General features: G+C 43.8%; 1 protein-coding gene across 2 annotated transcripts in view; it reads right to left on the bottom strand.

Moving 5' to 3' along the window:
• The window catches only part of FAM50A (family with sequence similarity 50 member A), a 46,711-nt gene extending 34,429 nt beyond the window's left edge, over positions 1–12,282 (bottom strand). For both annotated transcript variants that reach the window (XM_069209501.1, XM_069209500.1), the window contains exons 1-4: positions 12,060–12,282; positions 3,104–3,188; positions 2,518–2,617; positions 1,096–1,244 (exon numbers count right to left, since the gene is read on the bottom strand). In XM_069209501.1, the coding sequence (XP_069065602.1) occupies positions 1,096–1,244; positions 2,518–2,617; positions 3,104–3,188; positions 12,060–12,170 (445 nt within the window). In that variant the 5' untranslated portion in view covers positions 12,171–12,282. The remainder of the gene's footprint in view (positions 1–1,095; positions 1,245–2,517; positions 2,618–3,103; positions 3,189–12,059) is intronic.
• Positions 12,283–17,249: the final 4,967 nt, after the last annotated feature.

The raw sequence follows: 17,249 nt of genomic DNA, 5'->3' as shown, positions 1-17,249 counted from the left end.
AATATGAACACTGCTACATGTAGAAAAACCAAAGCCCCATCACAAATGCAAAACACCAAAGCCCTGGCACAAATGGTAAATCACAGCACTGGCATAAAGGGAAAACAAATCGATTACAGGCACAAAGAAACTCAATAACTGGCACAGTGCAAAAATAGGTGTCTGCAGAAAGGAAAATCATGCTTTGGGATAAGCAATTGGAAAAAAGAAATTTAAGAAAATGCAATACTGAAATTTATAAAGTGACACATAAAATGCACGCAACTGCACTGGGGAAATTCAGTCCATAGGGCAATGGAAATAAAAAAAAAAAATATATATATATATATATATATATATATATATATATATATATATATATCAATAACAGTATTGCAAAAGCATGAGAAAAATCAAGATACAGGATCTAAGAAATTCAAGTGATAGCATACAGGAAATAATATTCAACAAACACACAAATGAAATTTCAACTGATGTCCAACAAGGGAAAACCAAGTCATGGCTCAAAAGAAATTCAAGAGCCGCCCCAAAAAATGGAATGAATCATATGACAAATTACAGCAGTTTCCAGAGGGGAAAAAAGGGCTATCGGACACTGAAATTGAAGTGATGGCACAAGGGAATTTAAATAGTGTGCACAGAATATTCATCAGATAGACAAAAAAATATTAAGCAATTGTACAGTGGCTATTCAAGTGATGGCGTGGAAGAAATACAGTAGAGGGTAATGCGGAAATTCGGGCAACAGTACAAAGGAAATCAAAGAAAAGCCACACATTGGCAACCAGTGCCACACAGCTGACTCAACCCAGAGCACAGGGCAAGAGCAATCAATGACAGAGGAGATTTAAGCAGAACCATGGCAGGCACTAACACGATAAAATGGAGGGCATTTAACTGAACATGCATCTCTAAGATTGATGCTTGGATCCATCGCAACTGATAACCTGCTCAAATAACAGACAAAGAGCACAACAGACACTGCTGAGCACGCAAGACAACGCTACCAAAAAGAAAAAAAAAAAATAATAAATAAAAAAAATAAAAAACATACGAGCTAAAACAAGGGCTTTAAGAATTACTTGCAATCCTGACCTTCCTTTTCCATCTCCTCCTCTAGGTCATCTGCATCTTCATCATCCTCATCTTCATCCTCTTCGCCATCATCGACTGTAAAGGACAAGCTGGCGATCTTCCGTTTCTGCTCCTTCTTACGCTCTTTCTCTCTCTGTTTTTCTAGTTTTCTGGGATGCGGGGGAAGGAGGAGGAAATCAATTTAAAATTCATAATCTGTATGGGGGTGGAGGGAGTGCAAGGTTCTCAAAATCCATACCCTGTAACAAATTAGAGAATATTCCATAAAATGATGTTTAAAAAAAAAAAACGTGAGGAAACGAAATATTAGATGGAATTTACAGCTATTTTTGGACGAAGAACTAATTCTCCAGAAAACTAATCTGGCGCCTCTACAATCTTTTTGAGGATTGATTCCTATGCATATCTAGACAAACTAGTTTAAAAGAAATTTAATATACCAATATTATGTAATTGGTTTTGGACATCAGACAAAATAATTTGTTATACTGCAAAAATACTGATTAGCTATTTGTGTGTGGTGAGAAGCGATGAGATATGTGGAGTTAAGGGGAGGTGGGGGGCGACAGACTCCATTATGGAACAGTGATCTCTTGCGAGAAGTTGTGGCTCTTTACGCGGCTCATGAAATGGCCGCTGATGGATATGGAACATCCGAGTGAAGTGTGGATAGGGCTGGCAATGGTGACCATTGAGGTCCTGCCCCAAGATTATGAGATGGCAGAGGCTGAACACTATAGATACTTGCAACTTGGGCTTACCCTAGAAGGGGAACAGCAGCCAGAGGCACAGAGACTAGAGGACCACCCACCAGCTGACAGTCCTGCTAGAGGCCTGGGAAGGGAACACAGGGAACGAGAGGACAACGACTGGACTGAAGCTATCCAGAGCCCAAGACAGGAGGCAATAAGGGCACGCTTCAGGCCGTTATGACTACAGATACTACACACAGCATACTATTACCAGGGTGCTTCTGCATAAGATGGGTAGGGGGGATTCAACACCTCGCCCGAGGGGTTGTGGGCAGGAAGGTACTTTCATATACTATGGACATGTCAATCAAAACAGCTCTACTAGATAGTGGTGTTGCAGGTTATGACCAGAGTGCTCGAGCAGACGGTCCCCCTGGATGCTAAGCTGCTCCTCTTAAATGTTTTAGGAGAAGAGACTTGGCCAAGAAATCAAAGGATCTGGCTGGCTACTGCAGCAATTGTGGCTTAGCATGTCATAGCACATGCCTGGAGATGTGGAGCACGATAGGGAGAGGAATTGTGGGACACAATGACATTCACTGCTGAAATTATGGGGAGCTGTGCAGAGTAGAAGAGAAGTTCTCCGATACACTCAGAGCGGAGAAGAAGGGAACGGGCTACATTCACACTGGAGATAAGCAGTCCTGGGAAGGGTCACTGCTATACTCACAGCTGCAGGTCCTTGTACTGCTCTTTCTTGGCGAGTTGTTTCTCTCTTTCCTTCACCAGAGCCTCCTGCTTAGCTTTCATATCATTCAGGGTCACCAAACCTAATGGGAGAGAAGCAAAACATGAAATGTCCTCAGGACAAGGGCAGGACAGCAGCAAAGGCATTTTCTGAAGTAATTTACATGTCAGTAAAAGAGGACGCTATCTCTGCAGGTTACAGAACTATGTCCCTGGAGACAAAAACGGTCAAGCTGAAGTAGACCTGAGGCACTCGTAACCAGGCATATCCACGTAAACTAGCCCTACCCAAAGAGGCTCCTGCAGCAGTAATCATAGATCTGCAATAAGCAGCACTAGGCCATATCTATTCTAGCAAATGGAGGGGAAAAAAAAAGAAGGAGAAAGAAGGAGAAACAGGAAAGAGAGAAAAAGGAGAAGGAGAAAGAGAATTTCATTGCACTTGCATAGCGTAGATCAGCCCAGCAATAGATGCTTCGCTGAAGAATGCAATGTCCGCCAGAGGCACTGAAGGGAGATCACTGACCAGGGGTGCAAAAAGAGACACATTTCCTTCATTCTGCACTTACCCACTGTGCTTGATTTCAGCTCAGCCTCCACCGCGTCATAATGTGCGGAGAACTTCTTGTTGATGTTGGACTTCACGTCATTTTCCTGTATGGGATATGATCAGTTGTTACTAGACTATTCAGAACTAAATCCACAGCACCCTTAGCATTGCCTGCCACCTGGCCTCTTTCATTGATCCTACAACCATTCGCTCCAGAGCACCCAGACCTTCTGCTGTCCCTTTCTCTGCCCTTGATCCCAAAACCCTTCATCCCGCTGGGTCTGTTCTTTCACCAATCACCTGGGCTTAGCCCTTGAGCCTGATGACCACCTAGTGTGGGGGCCCAGAGATGACGCAGGCAGAAAGAGTGCATTGTGTTGAATGTTTTGATGAAGTACCCATTGTCCTAGGACCACCACAATGTGAGTTATGGGCAAAATGTTTTGTAAAACAAATGCCCTGCAAGGCATTATGGGGCAATTTTCCTAGTGCAGCAAACTGTGTAGTATCTTAAGAGTGATGCTCAGCACAGCCCCCGAGGACACCATAATAAAAATAGCATTTGTAAGAAACAGTCATGTAACCATATAGTCAGCCCCTAGAGGATATAACGACATGAAAACAAAGTGGCAAAATTTAATGCAGTGTAACCATATATGGAGCCCCTAGAGGACTGTGTGTCTTACATATTTTCAGGCCTACTGCAATACTATTATAAACAAGGCCCCTAACACACAAACTATGCCCAGCTGTAAAACAAACGTTCTAGTCAAGGGAGAGCTTCAAAAGACATTGAATGGGGGGAGAGGTTACTATTTTGGGGTCCCCCAGCCTAGTGTGGGGACCCAGAGATGGCGTAGACAGAAATAGTCTGGTGTGCTGGACGGTTTGGTGGTGACCCCATTGTCGTAGGACCATCACGGGCCGAGTTATGGTCAAAAATGTTTTTTTTTTTTTGTTTTTTTTTTTAAAGAAATGCCCTGAAAAGCATAATGGGGCTAGTTTCCCGAGTGCAGTGAATATTGTAGTATCAGCTCTCCCGACACAGCAGGAGAGCCGTTTTGAGAATTTCTATGTTTTTGTCTGTGTTATATGCTCCATTTTTTATAATTTTGAACGGCTAAACTTGTTAAGTGGTACTCGTGTAAAGCACTCCTCAGATCGAGTTCGCGCTATGAAAACCTCAATCCCTCATGTAAAGCACTCCTCCAATTGAGTTAGCACTATATGAAACTTCACGTCCTCATGTAAAAGCGCTACTCTGATCGAGGTTGTGCTATATCAACCTCTTTTACAATAAAACATTTTTACATAAAAATAAAAAAAAGAACCCCCCCCCCCCTCAGCCTGCAGCCTTTGTGCGCAGACACCAAAAAACACACACAGTAGCATGCCAAGAACAAGGAAGAGGAAGAAACAACAGAGGCGTGAAGCAACAAGGCAAAAGAAAATAAATTACACACCATAATAAGCTATATGGCAAATCATGCAATAATCCACGTAGCAGGGTCATTCTCCAGGGCAGTAACAAAGAAGCCTCAAGGCGGGTCAAACGTAAAGCATTTACCTACAAAATCAAGGGAATTTCCAAAGGCAGGCCAAGGAACGAATGAAAGTGATGGGCATTTTGCAAGCCCACTGATGTAGATTACAACATGTCGAGAGACAGCGCTTGCCACTGCCTAGGCTCGACCTAAAAAAAAATATATAACAACCATAGCCCATTCAAGTTAGCGACACAGCAATAGCTCGTCTGAGTTCAAGCACCAGCAGCTGGTATCCATCAGGGGCATAATGCAGCTAAACCTGTCTCTGAAATAAGTCTGTTAGTATGAGGCTCCACTACTTAGATGAAAGATAAGCTGTGACTCATCAGCACACGCAAAGAACTTAAGACCAAAGGAACAAAAGCTTTATTTGTGCAGTTCTATATAACGTAAACAATATCCAGAAGTGCTAGCGTGCTTTAAAGAAGAAGCACATTACTTAAGAATAAGAAATTCCACAAGCGTTACCTAATCAGCAACAAGATACAAGGACAAAACTACACAAAATAATGAAATGGGTAAGCAGCAAAACAAGGCTCCATGAAACCTCAAAATCTGCACTTTAATAAGTAGCACAATCCAGTAGTTTGAAGTAAAGAAACAGCAGGAGTGTGGGAGGGCGAGAACAGGCTCAAGACTGAAAGCTGACCCCAGCAAGTATGTGCAGAATAGAAACAGTCGTGGGTGTCAATCAGTGAGTGGTACAGAGAATAGGGTTTACATGAAATATCTTTCAAAAGGAAGGACTCTGTTTGGTCCTGAAGACAGGAAGTGACATAGTAGTACATAAGCCTGAAGCAATGTTTTAAAAACTCCGATAGCAATCCCTCACAATAATCCAGACATAGTGCACACATTTTTGAATGCCAGAGTTCTGGAATCAATGAGTCAGCACTATGATTTTCTGCTCCCACCAGATTTCTTTAGCTTGGATGCCAGGTATCATTGAGAGGATATGTGTAGGGCCACATGAGTGATGCAAGCCATTTGTAAACAGCTCAAGCTACAATGGGAGCATTAGAATGTGGTCATGCCTTTTGATGCCCAAGACGAACTTTGCTGCACCAACGAGCACTCCTTTCTGAGAAGTGAGGTGTGCTTTTGGAAGTCCAGTCAGAAGAAAGCTACAATAGTCAATTCTTGAAAGCACAAAAAAAAAAAAAAAAAAAAAAAAAGAAGAAGAAGAAGGGTACCAGATTCTTGAGATCTAGTTGAGGATGGCACGAATCAGCCACCCGAGGGGTTCTTAACCTGTTCGCATCTGTGGACTCCCCACTGAATCGTTCGTGGAATCCTGGGACCCACACTGAATCATTATTGAAATCAGGGAAACCCAGCTTAAGCAATTTCATTGATCTGAGCCTCTACACAATAAGGCAAAGCATTCAAACAAATTATTAAATATTTTATTTAATTACCAAACAAGTGTAGAAAAACAAATCTGAATTTTGATTTATTTTAAACAAGGATGTCTTGGCTTTTCTAAATTAAACTGAGGCCACCCACCTTCCATACTATATTATATTTGAAGCATTTGCACTGTTCTCAAGTAGCAATCTGAGGACAACAACTTATTTAAGTTTTTTAATTAACGTACACTTTATTAATCTGTTAATATCATGTAATATTCTTAAAGGTCACAGACCCCCTCAATAGGTGTCAGGGACCCGCAGGAGTCCCCAGGCGACAGCTTAAGAACCACTGCTCCAGAGGAAATGCAATTGAAAGTGCACATTTCTGGCCATTTTGTTGATTTGTGTCTATTGAGTCCTTTGTGAAGAACGGCTTCCGGGGATTTAGCATTGTCAATAATGAAAGCTTTCAGTAGAGGGTTTTAACTAAGTCAATCTAAGACTGAACTGGCAGTGGTGACTGGGATGAAGAAGGGAGGAGAAATCCTGTTTTAGATGGATTGTAAGCATACAGTGGTTCGTTGTATCAAATGCCTCAGATACTGCAAAAGAAAATGAAGGAAGAGACTCCCCAAACCCAGGATGTGGAAAAAGTGTGGTTCACAACCTGGAGCAGTGCTGTTTCTGTGCTGGAGCCTTGTCTGAAACATAACTGATAAGTATCAAAGAGGTCAATTTCTTGGATATTTCTAGTTGCTTGCATGTCTGCACAGCTTTTGATACATTTTGCAAGAAAAGGAATGTTAGGAACTGAGAGTGGTTGAGATCACTTACATCTGCAAATGTGTTTTTTAGAACTAGAGTAACATGGCCACTTTTGATGCAATCATAAAGCAGTACCCTGTCTAGGCAGAGATTCACTCGAGTTGTCCAATAAGGTAGCAGGTGGTGTGCCAGGTCTTTCCCAATAATCGCAAGTATTAGGCCCATAAAATGGTTAGAGGGTTTGGTCTTCCTGATACTTTTAGATAACTCATCCTCAAAGATGCAATGCAATGTTGCCATGTACTCTTAAATTTGCAGGTGGCGTTCAAGCCGAGTTGTGAATCAGGACAGTGTTCCAACAAATTATCAGTGGATTTCACTTTGTCAAAGAACGGAGTAAATTTTTCTTATTTAGCTTTAGGGGCATCATACATAAGGGAGTAAGATAGTTGTTTTTAGTTCTAACTAGTTCAAAAAGTTGTTAGGGCAGCTTTTTACTGTTCTGATTAGAGTTCTGAAATATGTCAACTGTGCACTGAAGAGGTTTCTTTTGTGACAGGATCTTGCTGCCATGAGGCGATCACAGTTAGAAGTGGGCAGTGACTGTCTCCATTACCTCTCCATCAATTTCAGTCATTTCCTTTTCTTGCGTAGATCATTATGTTACCAGGGACCTAAAGTTTTTTGTTTTTTTTTTTCCCCATCACTCTTTAGTGTTACTAGACCATCAAGCAGATCCAGGAGAGACCAAAATAATAGGAGGTTGAGTCGATAATGATGACATCAGGACCACATGGAGGGAGCGAATTCTGTGTTCTTAAGGCAAAATTGTTGAGGTCAAGATTTTCAGTGTCACAAAACTAAGTTAGAGCCTTACTGGATTAGTCCCTGGTTGAAGAGGGTAAGTGAAGCAGATGGAAGGGGATAAGAAGATGATTTTACTAAGCTACAGGGAGATAATCTCCTATAATGAGCAGTCTGCCCTTAGACAGTAGGTCAGAGTGTAGCCTTTGGTTGTGGGTAGATCTAATGCGGTGTTGGATTAGATCACTTTTAGAGTTCAAAAAGCAAAAGGAAACTGGCATTAGCATCATCTGGGTTGCCCAAAGAACACTGAAAAATCATAATCACAGTAGATTAATTGGCTAGGCATGAGCTCCATGCATTCCTCAATAAATGTTGCATTGTCATCAGGAGGGTGATCTGTAACGTTTAATCTAATAGCGGAATGTTGCTGTGAGCAGCGTTCTAGGGGAAACAGTGAAATTAGCAAAAAAAGTTTTAGGGTGTCTCTTTCCAGTAAAAGGCATTCCTGTAAATTACTGCAATGCTGCATCTAACGACCCCTATATAGTTGCATCTAACAGTGGAATATTTTAGAAGGAGCTGTAGGCCTATAACCTTGTGAGAAGTGTTCTGGAACCAGGTCTCAGTAAGTACTAGTGAATCAAAACTGTGGTTTAGTAGTATCAATAACTTCCAGAGTTTTAAAGACCCCAAGGCAACACTCTATTTTGAGCTTGTTAAGTTAGCATGTCTATCTTTGACCCATATAATGAATGTCCTGATCAATCTAGGAACTAATGAAAGTGCCAAACCATCCAAACAATTCCCTTGATCAACACACAAGGCAACATAACTTTGATACAAGTTCCCTAATATCTATGTTTCAAGGACAGACAGTGAACGCATATAGTAAACAGGAAGTCTAAATTGACATACATTTGTCATACTGGTTCACACCGGTTATATCTGGAACTAGGTGGAGAGTCCTCAACGTAGATTAAGAGTCAGTAGTCAATCAATTAAAAAAGAAACCATGCATTGACTGTCGATTCAGGGAGGTCTCCATTGCAACTTATTGCAAGAGGGCCTGCCAGACTGCAGAAGCATCCATTCCTAAGCTAAGAGATGATATTGAGCTAAGATAATCTGAACTCAGCTGACGTGCCTTTTCCTTTTGAGCAAACACTCTCTCCTGGCTGAAGTCTGATAGTCACAGCTTCTCTACTGTGAACAGGTATGCAGCGTGCTGAATCCAAAGAAAATCTAGAAGCAAGTTATCTACTCCGTGCCCTTTTAGTGTAGTGCACAGAAGTAGTCTTTAGAGGGTTAGGTTGCCAAGGGCATTTCAACTATGTTAGAAATGTTCATCTGTTTCTCCCCATTAGCGACATGCATCAGTTCTGTTTTAATTATATTGTGTCGTATTACTCATGTAATGAGCAACATAATGAGACTGATGAAATAAACACTTTTAAAAAACATTGGGGGTCATTTTGACCCTGGCGGTCTGAGACCGCCAGGGCTAAAATGACGGAAGCACCGCCAACAGGCTGGCGGTGCTTCCAGGCGGATTACGACCGTGGCGGAAGCACCGCGGTCGCACCGCCGGGGCCGGCAGTATTCCGCCACTTTTGCCCCGGCGGTGATAATCCGCCAGGGCAGCGCTGCCCAGGGGATTACGAGTCCCCGACCGCCAGCCTTTTTCTGGCTGTTTGCACCGCCAGAAAAAGGCTGGCGGAACGGGGAGTCGTGGGGCCCCTGCACTGCCCATGCCACTTGCATGGGCAGTGCAGGGGTCCCCTGACAGGGCCCCATGCAGCTTTTCACTGTCTGCTATGCAGACAGTGAAAAGCGCGACGGGTGCAACTGCACCCGTCGCACGGCCGCAACACTGCCGGCTCCATTTGGAGCCGGCTCCTATGTTGCGGCCGTGATCCCCGCTGGGCCAGCGGGGATCTCCAAATGGCCGTGGCGGGGGAGCGGACGCATTGGCGGCCAGATCTTGGCGGGCGGCTGATGACCCCCATTGTCTTTTTCTTAGTACAGTTCTTAATCACGAAATTTGGCTTCAATTACCACTCGTCTCTGAACCCTTTAGAGAAGTGTTACTAACCCAGAAAACATGGACACCACACCAACAAGTATCTTAAATGCTGTTGTGTGTGGTATAACAATCTGGACTTTCACACTCAAGCATTGGTACATTAAACGAAGTTCAGGCACCCGTAGATGGGAATGCCAAACCTTGTAGAACTGGACCAGAGACTAGTTTACGCAACACAAGCCTGTGCTTAATGCACTGAGGTACAATTATGTAACATACAGCACAGACCTGAACTTAAGGCTTTAGTTTGCTGCGTGTACACGGTTCATTTGGGCATGGGAATAAAGTTCTTGTTTACCACTGTCTTTGCTGAGTAAGTCTGAAGTTTAGCTCTATACAACAAAACAGTCAGTATTATGCCAGAGGAGATGTTATACCGGGGGTGAGGGTTGGCTGAGACCAAGGTGGTAGAAGAGGAATGTGGGAACATAGCAGTCCAACACATTACAAATAAAATCTTTTGAGGGATAAGGGCAGGGGCTATCTAAAAGTGACTCAAGGTTACTATTTGTACTGTGTGCTACGTATTCTCCTTCTGCAGGTGAGGAGGAAATTGAGATTTCAGCGAACAGTAAGTACAAAACTGAAGTGAGACACTGAGAAGATAAATTTTGTGTTGGAGAAGGCTGAGAAAAGTGGGGTTGAGTCTGCGCTGAATTCCATAATCCAACTATGTCAGAGACATGGTTGTCATTGAACAGAGACAAGTCCAGAGGTCCGTCAGGGGCAGATAACTCACTTTGAAAGGATTGTGCAGATATTCTCGCTGATGAGCAAATTGTCTTGCTGGAGCTGCCACTGTCGAGTCTATCACAGTGACCTGTCATAACCTGTTTTCATCTTAGAAACATGTTTCATTGATTCCAGAGCTGATCCTAGATGAATCTATCTGAATGAGGTTCCCCCCTAAAAATAGGTTTGTATCCCCAATGGTATTATTGCTTTTCCCATTACTCAGAAAGAGATTCCTATTCAAGTATCACACAGACACATTGACTGTGGGAGATAAGAGGGGGTGGACACAAGGAAGAGTTGTAAGTGAGTCAATTGGGGAGAAAGGCTTTGCCATGGATGCCACATAATGAACAGGGTCAGCTGAAACTCTGGGGAACCCAAAAGTGAGTGAATTACTATAAGCAGTGTAGTGAGTAAGGAAGACCATCTGGTAACAATCGATAGGAAACAAGCCAACCTTTTTCAGGGCAAGGTCCTGCACCTTAACAATCTAGAGGTGTTTGAAGAAAGTGTATTGGAAGAACATATTCAAATTCACCCTTGAGACCTTCCTTGGCCATCCAGCACCTCCATGTAACCCCTGACCATTCTCTTGGGACTCCTATGCCAGCACCCTTGATCCTCCACTCACCCCATAGAGCAAAGGCTGCCTTTGCTAAGATAGCACTCTAGGTGTGGACGGTGAGAAACCTGGCACCCTTGCTGATGGTAGTAAATTAAATGGGGCAGCAGGGGGTCACTTTTGTGTTCAATGGTCAGCACCTGGAAGAGCAGCAACTGGCCCCTCTACACAAATGTCTCCGGACATCCCCCAGCTCACCTAAATCACTGATAGCTTAGCTGTCTCACGCAGATGATGGTTTTGAGTGCTTGCAGGAGTGAGATGGTGAAGGGAGGGCATGGAAGGGGGCTAAAAGGATGTTTAAAAAAAAAAACATAACCAGCGGTGTGATAATGAAGGACTAAAACCAATTTAAACTGCCAAAACAGACAGAAACAAACGGGTAGAAGGAGCTGGAGCAAAGGTAAGAAGGGCGCTGCCAGTGGTATAGCCTTAATGCATACACCTCCACGCACCCCTCAGAATATTGGAGGCCTGGGCCCAGCTCACCCATGCTAAAGGCCAGGCCAGCCCTACCGCGATATATCATCATTCCCCTTTAACCTTTCTTGCTCCTCAGCACGCCCCTAGCCCACCATTGCTCCACCCACTTTTATCCCTAGCTCTCCCATTTAGACATGACCTGCGCACACTGCCACTTGCTGTACCCCAGTGGTTCCCAACCTATTGTCCCGGGACCACTATGGGTCAGGGAAGCCTCCTCAGGAGGTCTGCAACTGCCTAGAAAATTAAATAATATTAGACTGAGCCCCCAGCTTTCAGTGATGACTCAGTTTGGGGAGGGGGGCTTCCATGAATGACCCAGGCAGGGGTCCCCGAATTCCAATAATGACACAGTGAGGGGGTCCCTGAATTCCAATAATGACTCAGTGAGGGGGGTCCTGGATTCCAATAATGATTCATTGGGGGGTCTCTGGGTTCCAATAACTCAGTGGGGTCTCCGAGCTCCAGTAATGATAAAGTGGGGGTCCACAGAGGTTGGGAACCACTGCTCTACCCCTTAGCAAACTCCTTTTTGACCCCTGTGGCACATGACCCCTGACCTATGACCCCTCATCTCTGACCTCGGCTATACGTTGTTTCATCTGTTCCATCTGCTCGCGCTGCTTTTCGCGCTTCTTCATGAGCTGCATGGCTCTGCCGGCCTCGCTGGCCGCCCCTTTGTACTGCGCCATGCTGCCGGTGCCTCCGGTCTCCGCCGCTTAACGCTCCGGTGCAACCGCGCAGCCGGGGGATGACTACAGCAGCCGCCTTCGTCGCACAGCGGGAACTACTGCGCAGGCGCGGGCGCCATCTTAGAGTGGAGACGCTGCGGAGAAATAACTCCAATTGGCAGCTGCTCGGAAACACGCCGCCAATCAGAAACGGGACATCCCAGCAGCTGTTGAGCGTGAAGTGCCAGCTTCAAGATAGGAGCTAAGAAGCGTGCGCGGGACCTTTCTAAAAAGAGCTAGAGTGCTTACCAAGGTTACGTTAATGGCTCAGCGCTGGGCGCCATGTTACTAGTCAAACATTTTTTTGAACAGGTCTCGCCCATAGATAGCGTTTAACTGCTTCTTGTCAACGATTTAATGTGTACAACACTAATAGAGTGGTCCTTTGGTCAGCTCGTTGCTTATAACTGGGTGGTTCTTATCAGGTTAATTTGCATGCTCCTTATGCATTTTTAGGTCGAGTGTGCAAGAGCTCTGACTTGTAATCTATCTGTGGGCTTTCAACCACGCCCACCACACGCCCATCACTATCACTCGTTCATGGGCTTGCCTTTCAACAATCCTTTGTTATCATTGGCAAATGCTTTATGTTTGTCCTCTCTTGGGGCCGTTTTGTTACCACCTTGGACACCGACCATGTTACTTGGATAATTGCATTTTTGCTAATATATGTGACTGCGAGTGAATTTCTTTTCCCTTTTTTGTCTCTCCTTCACACTCATGCTATTGGCGGCGGTGGCGCTTTGAATCAGCTTGCTTATGTCAACAGTTTTACTTTTAAGTTTTAATTTATATGGCAAGAAAAGTCCAGTTAGGAATTTACAACGCTAATAGCTCTAACTCGAGCAAACACGGGACCCATTGCATTACAAATGCTTGTTTCCTGTTTGTGTTTCCCCTGCATCATAGCTTCTTAATCATTCTTTTCATTAGATCACTTGCATCTTTCCACAACTCACATCATGAAATTACTTTTTTTCTATGAGCACTCACTGACGTGCACAAGTTTTCAGCCCTGTCAAGTACAATGCACCTCAGGTTAGTACATAGCTGTTAAATTTCCCAGGTCCACGCATTATACGCTACTGCAGTTCAAGTTTTTTCTTTGAATTCTAGGAATTGTTGTAATCTTTTATAATAAAATGAACAAGGTTACAAGCCCCAGAATTCAAAGGAAAAAAGGGTCTTTAGTGTCATGAAATTTAGCTTCAGTGTCACCATAGCTGCCAAGTTTCCAAGGTCCATGCATGACGTGCTGCTCCAGTTCAGATTTTTTCCTTTGAATACTGGGACTTGTAGTCCTGTTTTATAATGGAATAAACAGGACTACAAGTCCAGGAATTCAAAGAAAAACACCTGGACTGGAGCAGCACATCACGCATGGACCTGGGAAACTAGGCAGGGCCACCACACACCACTACCACCACACTAAAATGGCAAGTCATGCATAATTAGCAACTTCACTGAAATGCATGGTGACTCACAAAGCACTACAGCAACTGTCAGAGCAGCACAGTGGTGCTTAACACCGATAGCAACACAAAAGGATGATGGACAGCGTGCTGAACAATGCAAACACTCACCCCCAGTCACAGATCTGGGTTTAATCCATAATTCTTTTACTCACCATGCCACCCCAGTTTGGACCGAGCCATATGCAAATCAGTCTTGACCCTTATCCTCATGGGAACAGTCCAGCCAGAACTGCCAAGCCAGGTCCTCCCTGGACCGGAAACAAGCATCCTGGGACCGGTTTCAGGGTTTCACCCTTCATCAGCCAAGCTAGCTTGAATCCAGTGGCACAGTGAGCAAGGGACCTACGTCTGGGCATACCCTTCCCAATTAGGGCAACTTTAGCAACACAAAAGGATGATGTACAGAGTGCTGAACAATGCAAACACTCACCCCCAGTCACAGATCTGGGTTTAATCCATCATTCTTTTGCTCAACCATGATATCCAGAGCACCTCTTTAGCCCTCGAAGTACCATGCATAAGGGGTTCGACTAGTTTATTTTAGAACTGGTGTTTGCGTCCGCCTTCCCATACTAAAATGCATTAGGCATGCATATTACAGCTTCTCCAACAAGGCGCTGCAAGATATAATGAAACAAAAGCAGCCCAATGCTCTTCAGCTTGCTCTGCTCTGCTACTCCAGTCAATTATCAGGCCTGTCACCATCAGGCCTTCTTATAATCAGCTCTGTCTACAGCCTGGTGGCCCCCAGCCTGTCCCAAAAACACTCTTGGTTTAGCCTGGCAGTCACTGAGGAGGAACTTCTGGTCAGAACAGGTGAGCCCAGCAGAACACCAAACTCATCCAGTCTGCAGTGAAGTTTAGGTCAAATATTTGGCTAAAAAGGACAAAATATTCTATAACTATTTTATTGGTCCTTTATCTTCAAGTAAATTATATAAAATAGTACTCACAACTTAAATGAAAGATAAATGCAAGTTAAAGTATTCCGTGAGAAATTCCCTTTAAGGTTACATCACCTCACTTAGTCAATGTAATCACTGCAGATGTCTGTGTGTGTAACTAGAGAAAAACAGAATTGAATCCTGGATAACACAGTGTGGAATAGTTACATGTGTATTTATAGTGCCACAAGGTCCCAATCTACAACTGAGAAGGCACTATGGATATAGAGGTCATTATTTAAAATTGTATTACAACACTATAAGGTAGGCTGCCGCAAAATGTGCAAAGAGATTTAGCATAAAAAGTGTAAAACAAGTGCTTTCAAGATATTTATTTTTATTAATACAATAAGGTAACTGCATATAAAATACCACACATTTTAAATGAAACATACATTCTAGTTAAAGTAACTAGTGGGAAATACACTCAATTACGTTACAAAATATCATTTGATTAATGCAATCACTGCAGATGTCTGGTTGCGTTAGGGAAATAGAATTTAATTCTGGTTGGTGCACTGGACAATAGGGACTACTGTATTTCTAGTGTTACAATTTCCCAGCCTGCAACTGAGAAGGCACTGTGAATATGTAAGTCATTATTTAAAAATTGAGACACACGTATACTGTGTTTACTTCAAAGTGTCACTAATTTTGAGAGTATAATGTCACTCATAAGTACAGTGAAACCATGGCCATTTCACACATAGGCAATCTAAAAAAATGGTGCTGTGACTTTATTGCCCAAGGCAAAAGTAATGACCTGGTTGAGGAAAGGCGACTCTGGTTGCTATAGAATGAAATATGAGCCTTGGCCTGGCTAAATTGTTTATTTTAATGTCTAGAATTACACAGAAACTGATTGAGTGTTCCCTCCAAGCCCAGCTCTTGGCTTATCACTTCACATGGGGGATGGAAGGCTGTTGTGGCCCCAAGTCTGCTATTATAGGGGCACAAAGTGTTGTGGACATTTGCCTTTTCCACTAATAAAGGGCAGGATGTTTTCTTCCGCTACAACCTCATCCTGGTAGCCCATGAGGGACGTGACTCCCTACCAGAGATATTGCATCATACTACACCACAGTCCTTCTCTTACATGTCTGTATATCAGGGGGTCTCGACTGTCCCCGGGGCCCAGTCTTGGAATTAAAAGTACGTGCTGCACACCAGGATCCCAGCATCCTCTGAGCTCAGCAGTGCCAGCAGCATCACTCAGAGATCCATGCCTGCCCCCCTGGCTGTTGCACTGAACTGGTCCTTCGATGGTCAGTCTGGCCTGACCTCCACCTGCTCTCAGCATCGTGAGGCAGCCCCAGATAGCCCAAGAGAAGTACATGGCTGAGGCTTGCTGGTTACTGTATCGAGGAGGGAGCTTGACGTGGACAGCTGAAAAGAGAGCAGCAGCTACATGTTCAACGCAGTGAGTACCATCTTCACAAAACTGAATGTCCACCGGCTACATTTAGAGTTGGGTAGACCTTCATCATGTTGATGGCAGATACTACTCTGTCTTCACTATTGACATAAACCTCAGATGGCTCAACCGAGCAAGGGCCATTGGAGGTTTGGCAATGTGTTCTCCCACCAGATTTAGAGTGGGCAAACACATGGCCAGTTTACACTGTCCGTCACTGCCAGGTACTGCATAGGGGGAGTGAAAACTGAAAACGCCCTTGCTGCACGAGATACGGGAACGCCCCTGCTGCACGGGAGAAAACTCCCATTGCAAGAGAGGCTTTGATTTTTTTCATTTTCCAAGCAAAATCCCACTTTGGGTTTTTGTTTTGGAAAATAAAAAACAATGGTAAGTTTGTCGTGCAGCTCGGTCATATTACCAGAGCCATCTGTCAAACTTACAATGCATTGACAGGAACCACCATGATGGCGCCTCCTGCCAACGCTAGAGATGTCTGCTGGGCTGGCAGACTTCTCAAAATTTGGAAGATAGGAACTCTGTCAGGGCGACAGAGTACTTTTCTCCATCTCATTGAGAAAGTAAATCCCCAGCTGCCAAACTCTAAATTGGCTAAGTCAGAAGGTAAACTCTGCGACCAGAACAAACTTGCCTGATGAATTGGACCCACGCTCCATTGCTATCAGCCTCAAATTGCTCCTATGGCCTGTTTAACACAACTTTTGACTATTATTGGCACTTTGTGCTTTTTGGTGCTATTTCTACATTAAAAAAATCATATATCCGGTTCCTTTTATTGGAGTTTTGTATTTTTTATTTCATTTTGTTAATGAAATCTTATTCTATTTTTCTTAATCTGTTTTGGTAAATATTTACACATTGCCCCAAGTTAAGCGTGTCTGGTATGTACCATAGGTACCAGGGGGTTCAGCTCAGGCTAATTTAGTGATTTTGATGGTTCACCAGGACCATGGTTGTGATTGTTCCTTGAGATGGGTAGTCACCCACCCCAAATTATGATTTAATTTCTTATAATGGGGTGATTTCCACCCCGCGATAATGACAGTGTTTACTTTGATTTACGGAAGGCCAGTAGAGTTGACATTTCCCATGATACATGGTTGATTCCCTAACTTGGGCCACCAAAGGAAGACTATACTTCCTTTTCTTAGGTAACTTGTCGTGACGTACATCAGCCTGGTGTTAA

Source organism: Pleurodeles waltl, chromosome 10 (genome assembly GCF_031143425.1).
Source record: "Pleurodeles waltl isolate 20211129_DDA chromosome 10, aPleWal1.hap1.20221129, whole genome shotgun sequence".
Classification (NCBI taxonomy): Eukaryota; Metazoa; Chordata; class Amphibia; order Caudata; family Salamandridae; genus Pleurodeles; species Pleurodeles waltl.
Note: the sequence above shows the minus strand (reverse complement) of the source record. Positions and strands in the feature narration are given on the sequence as shown.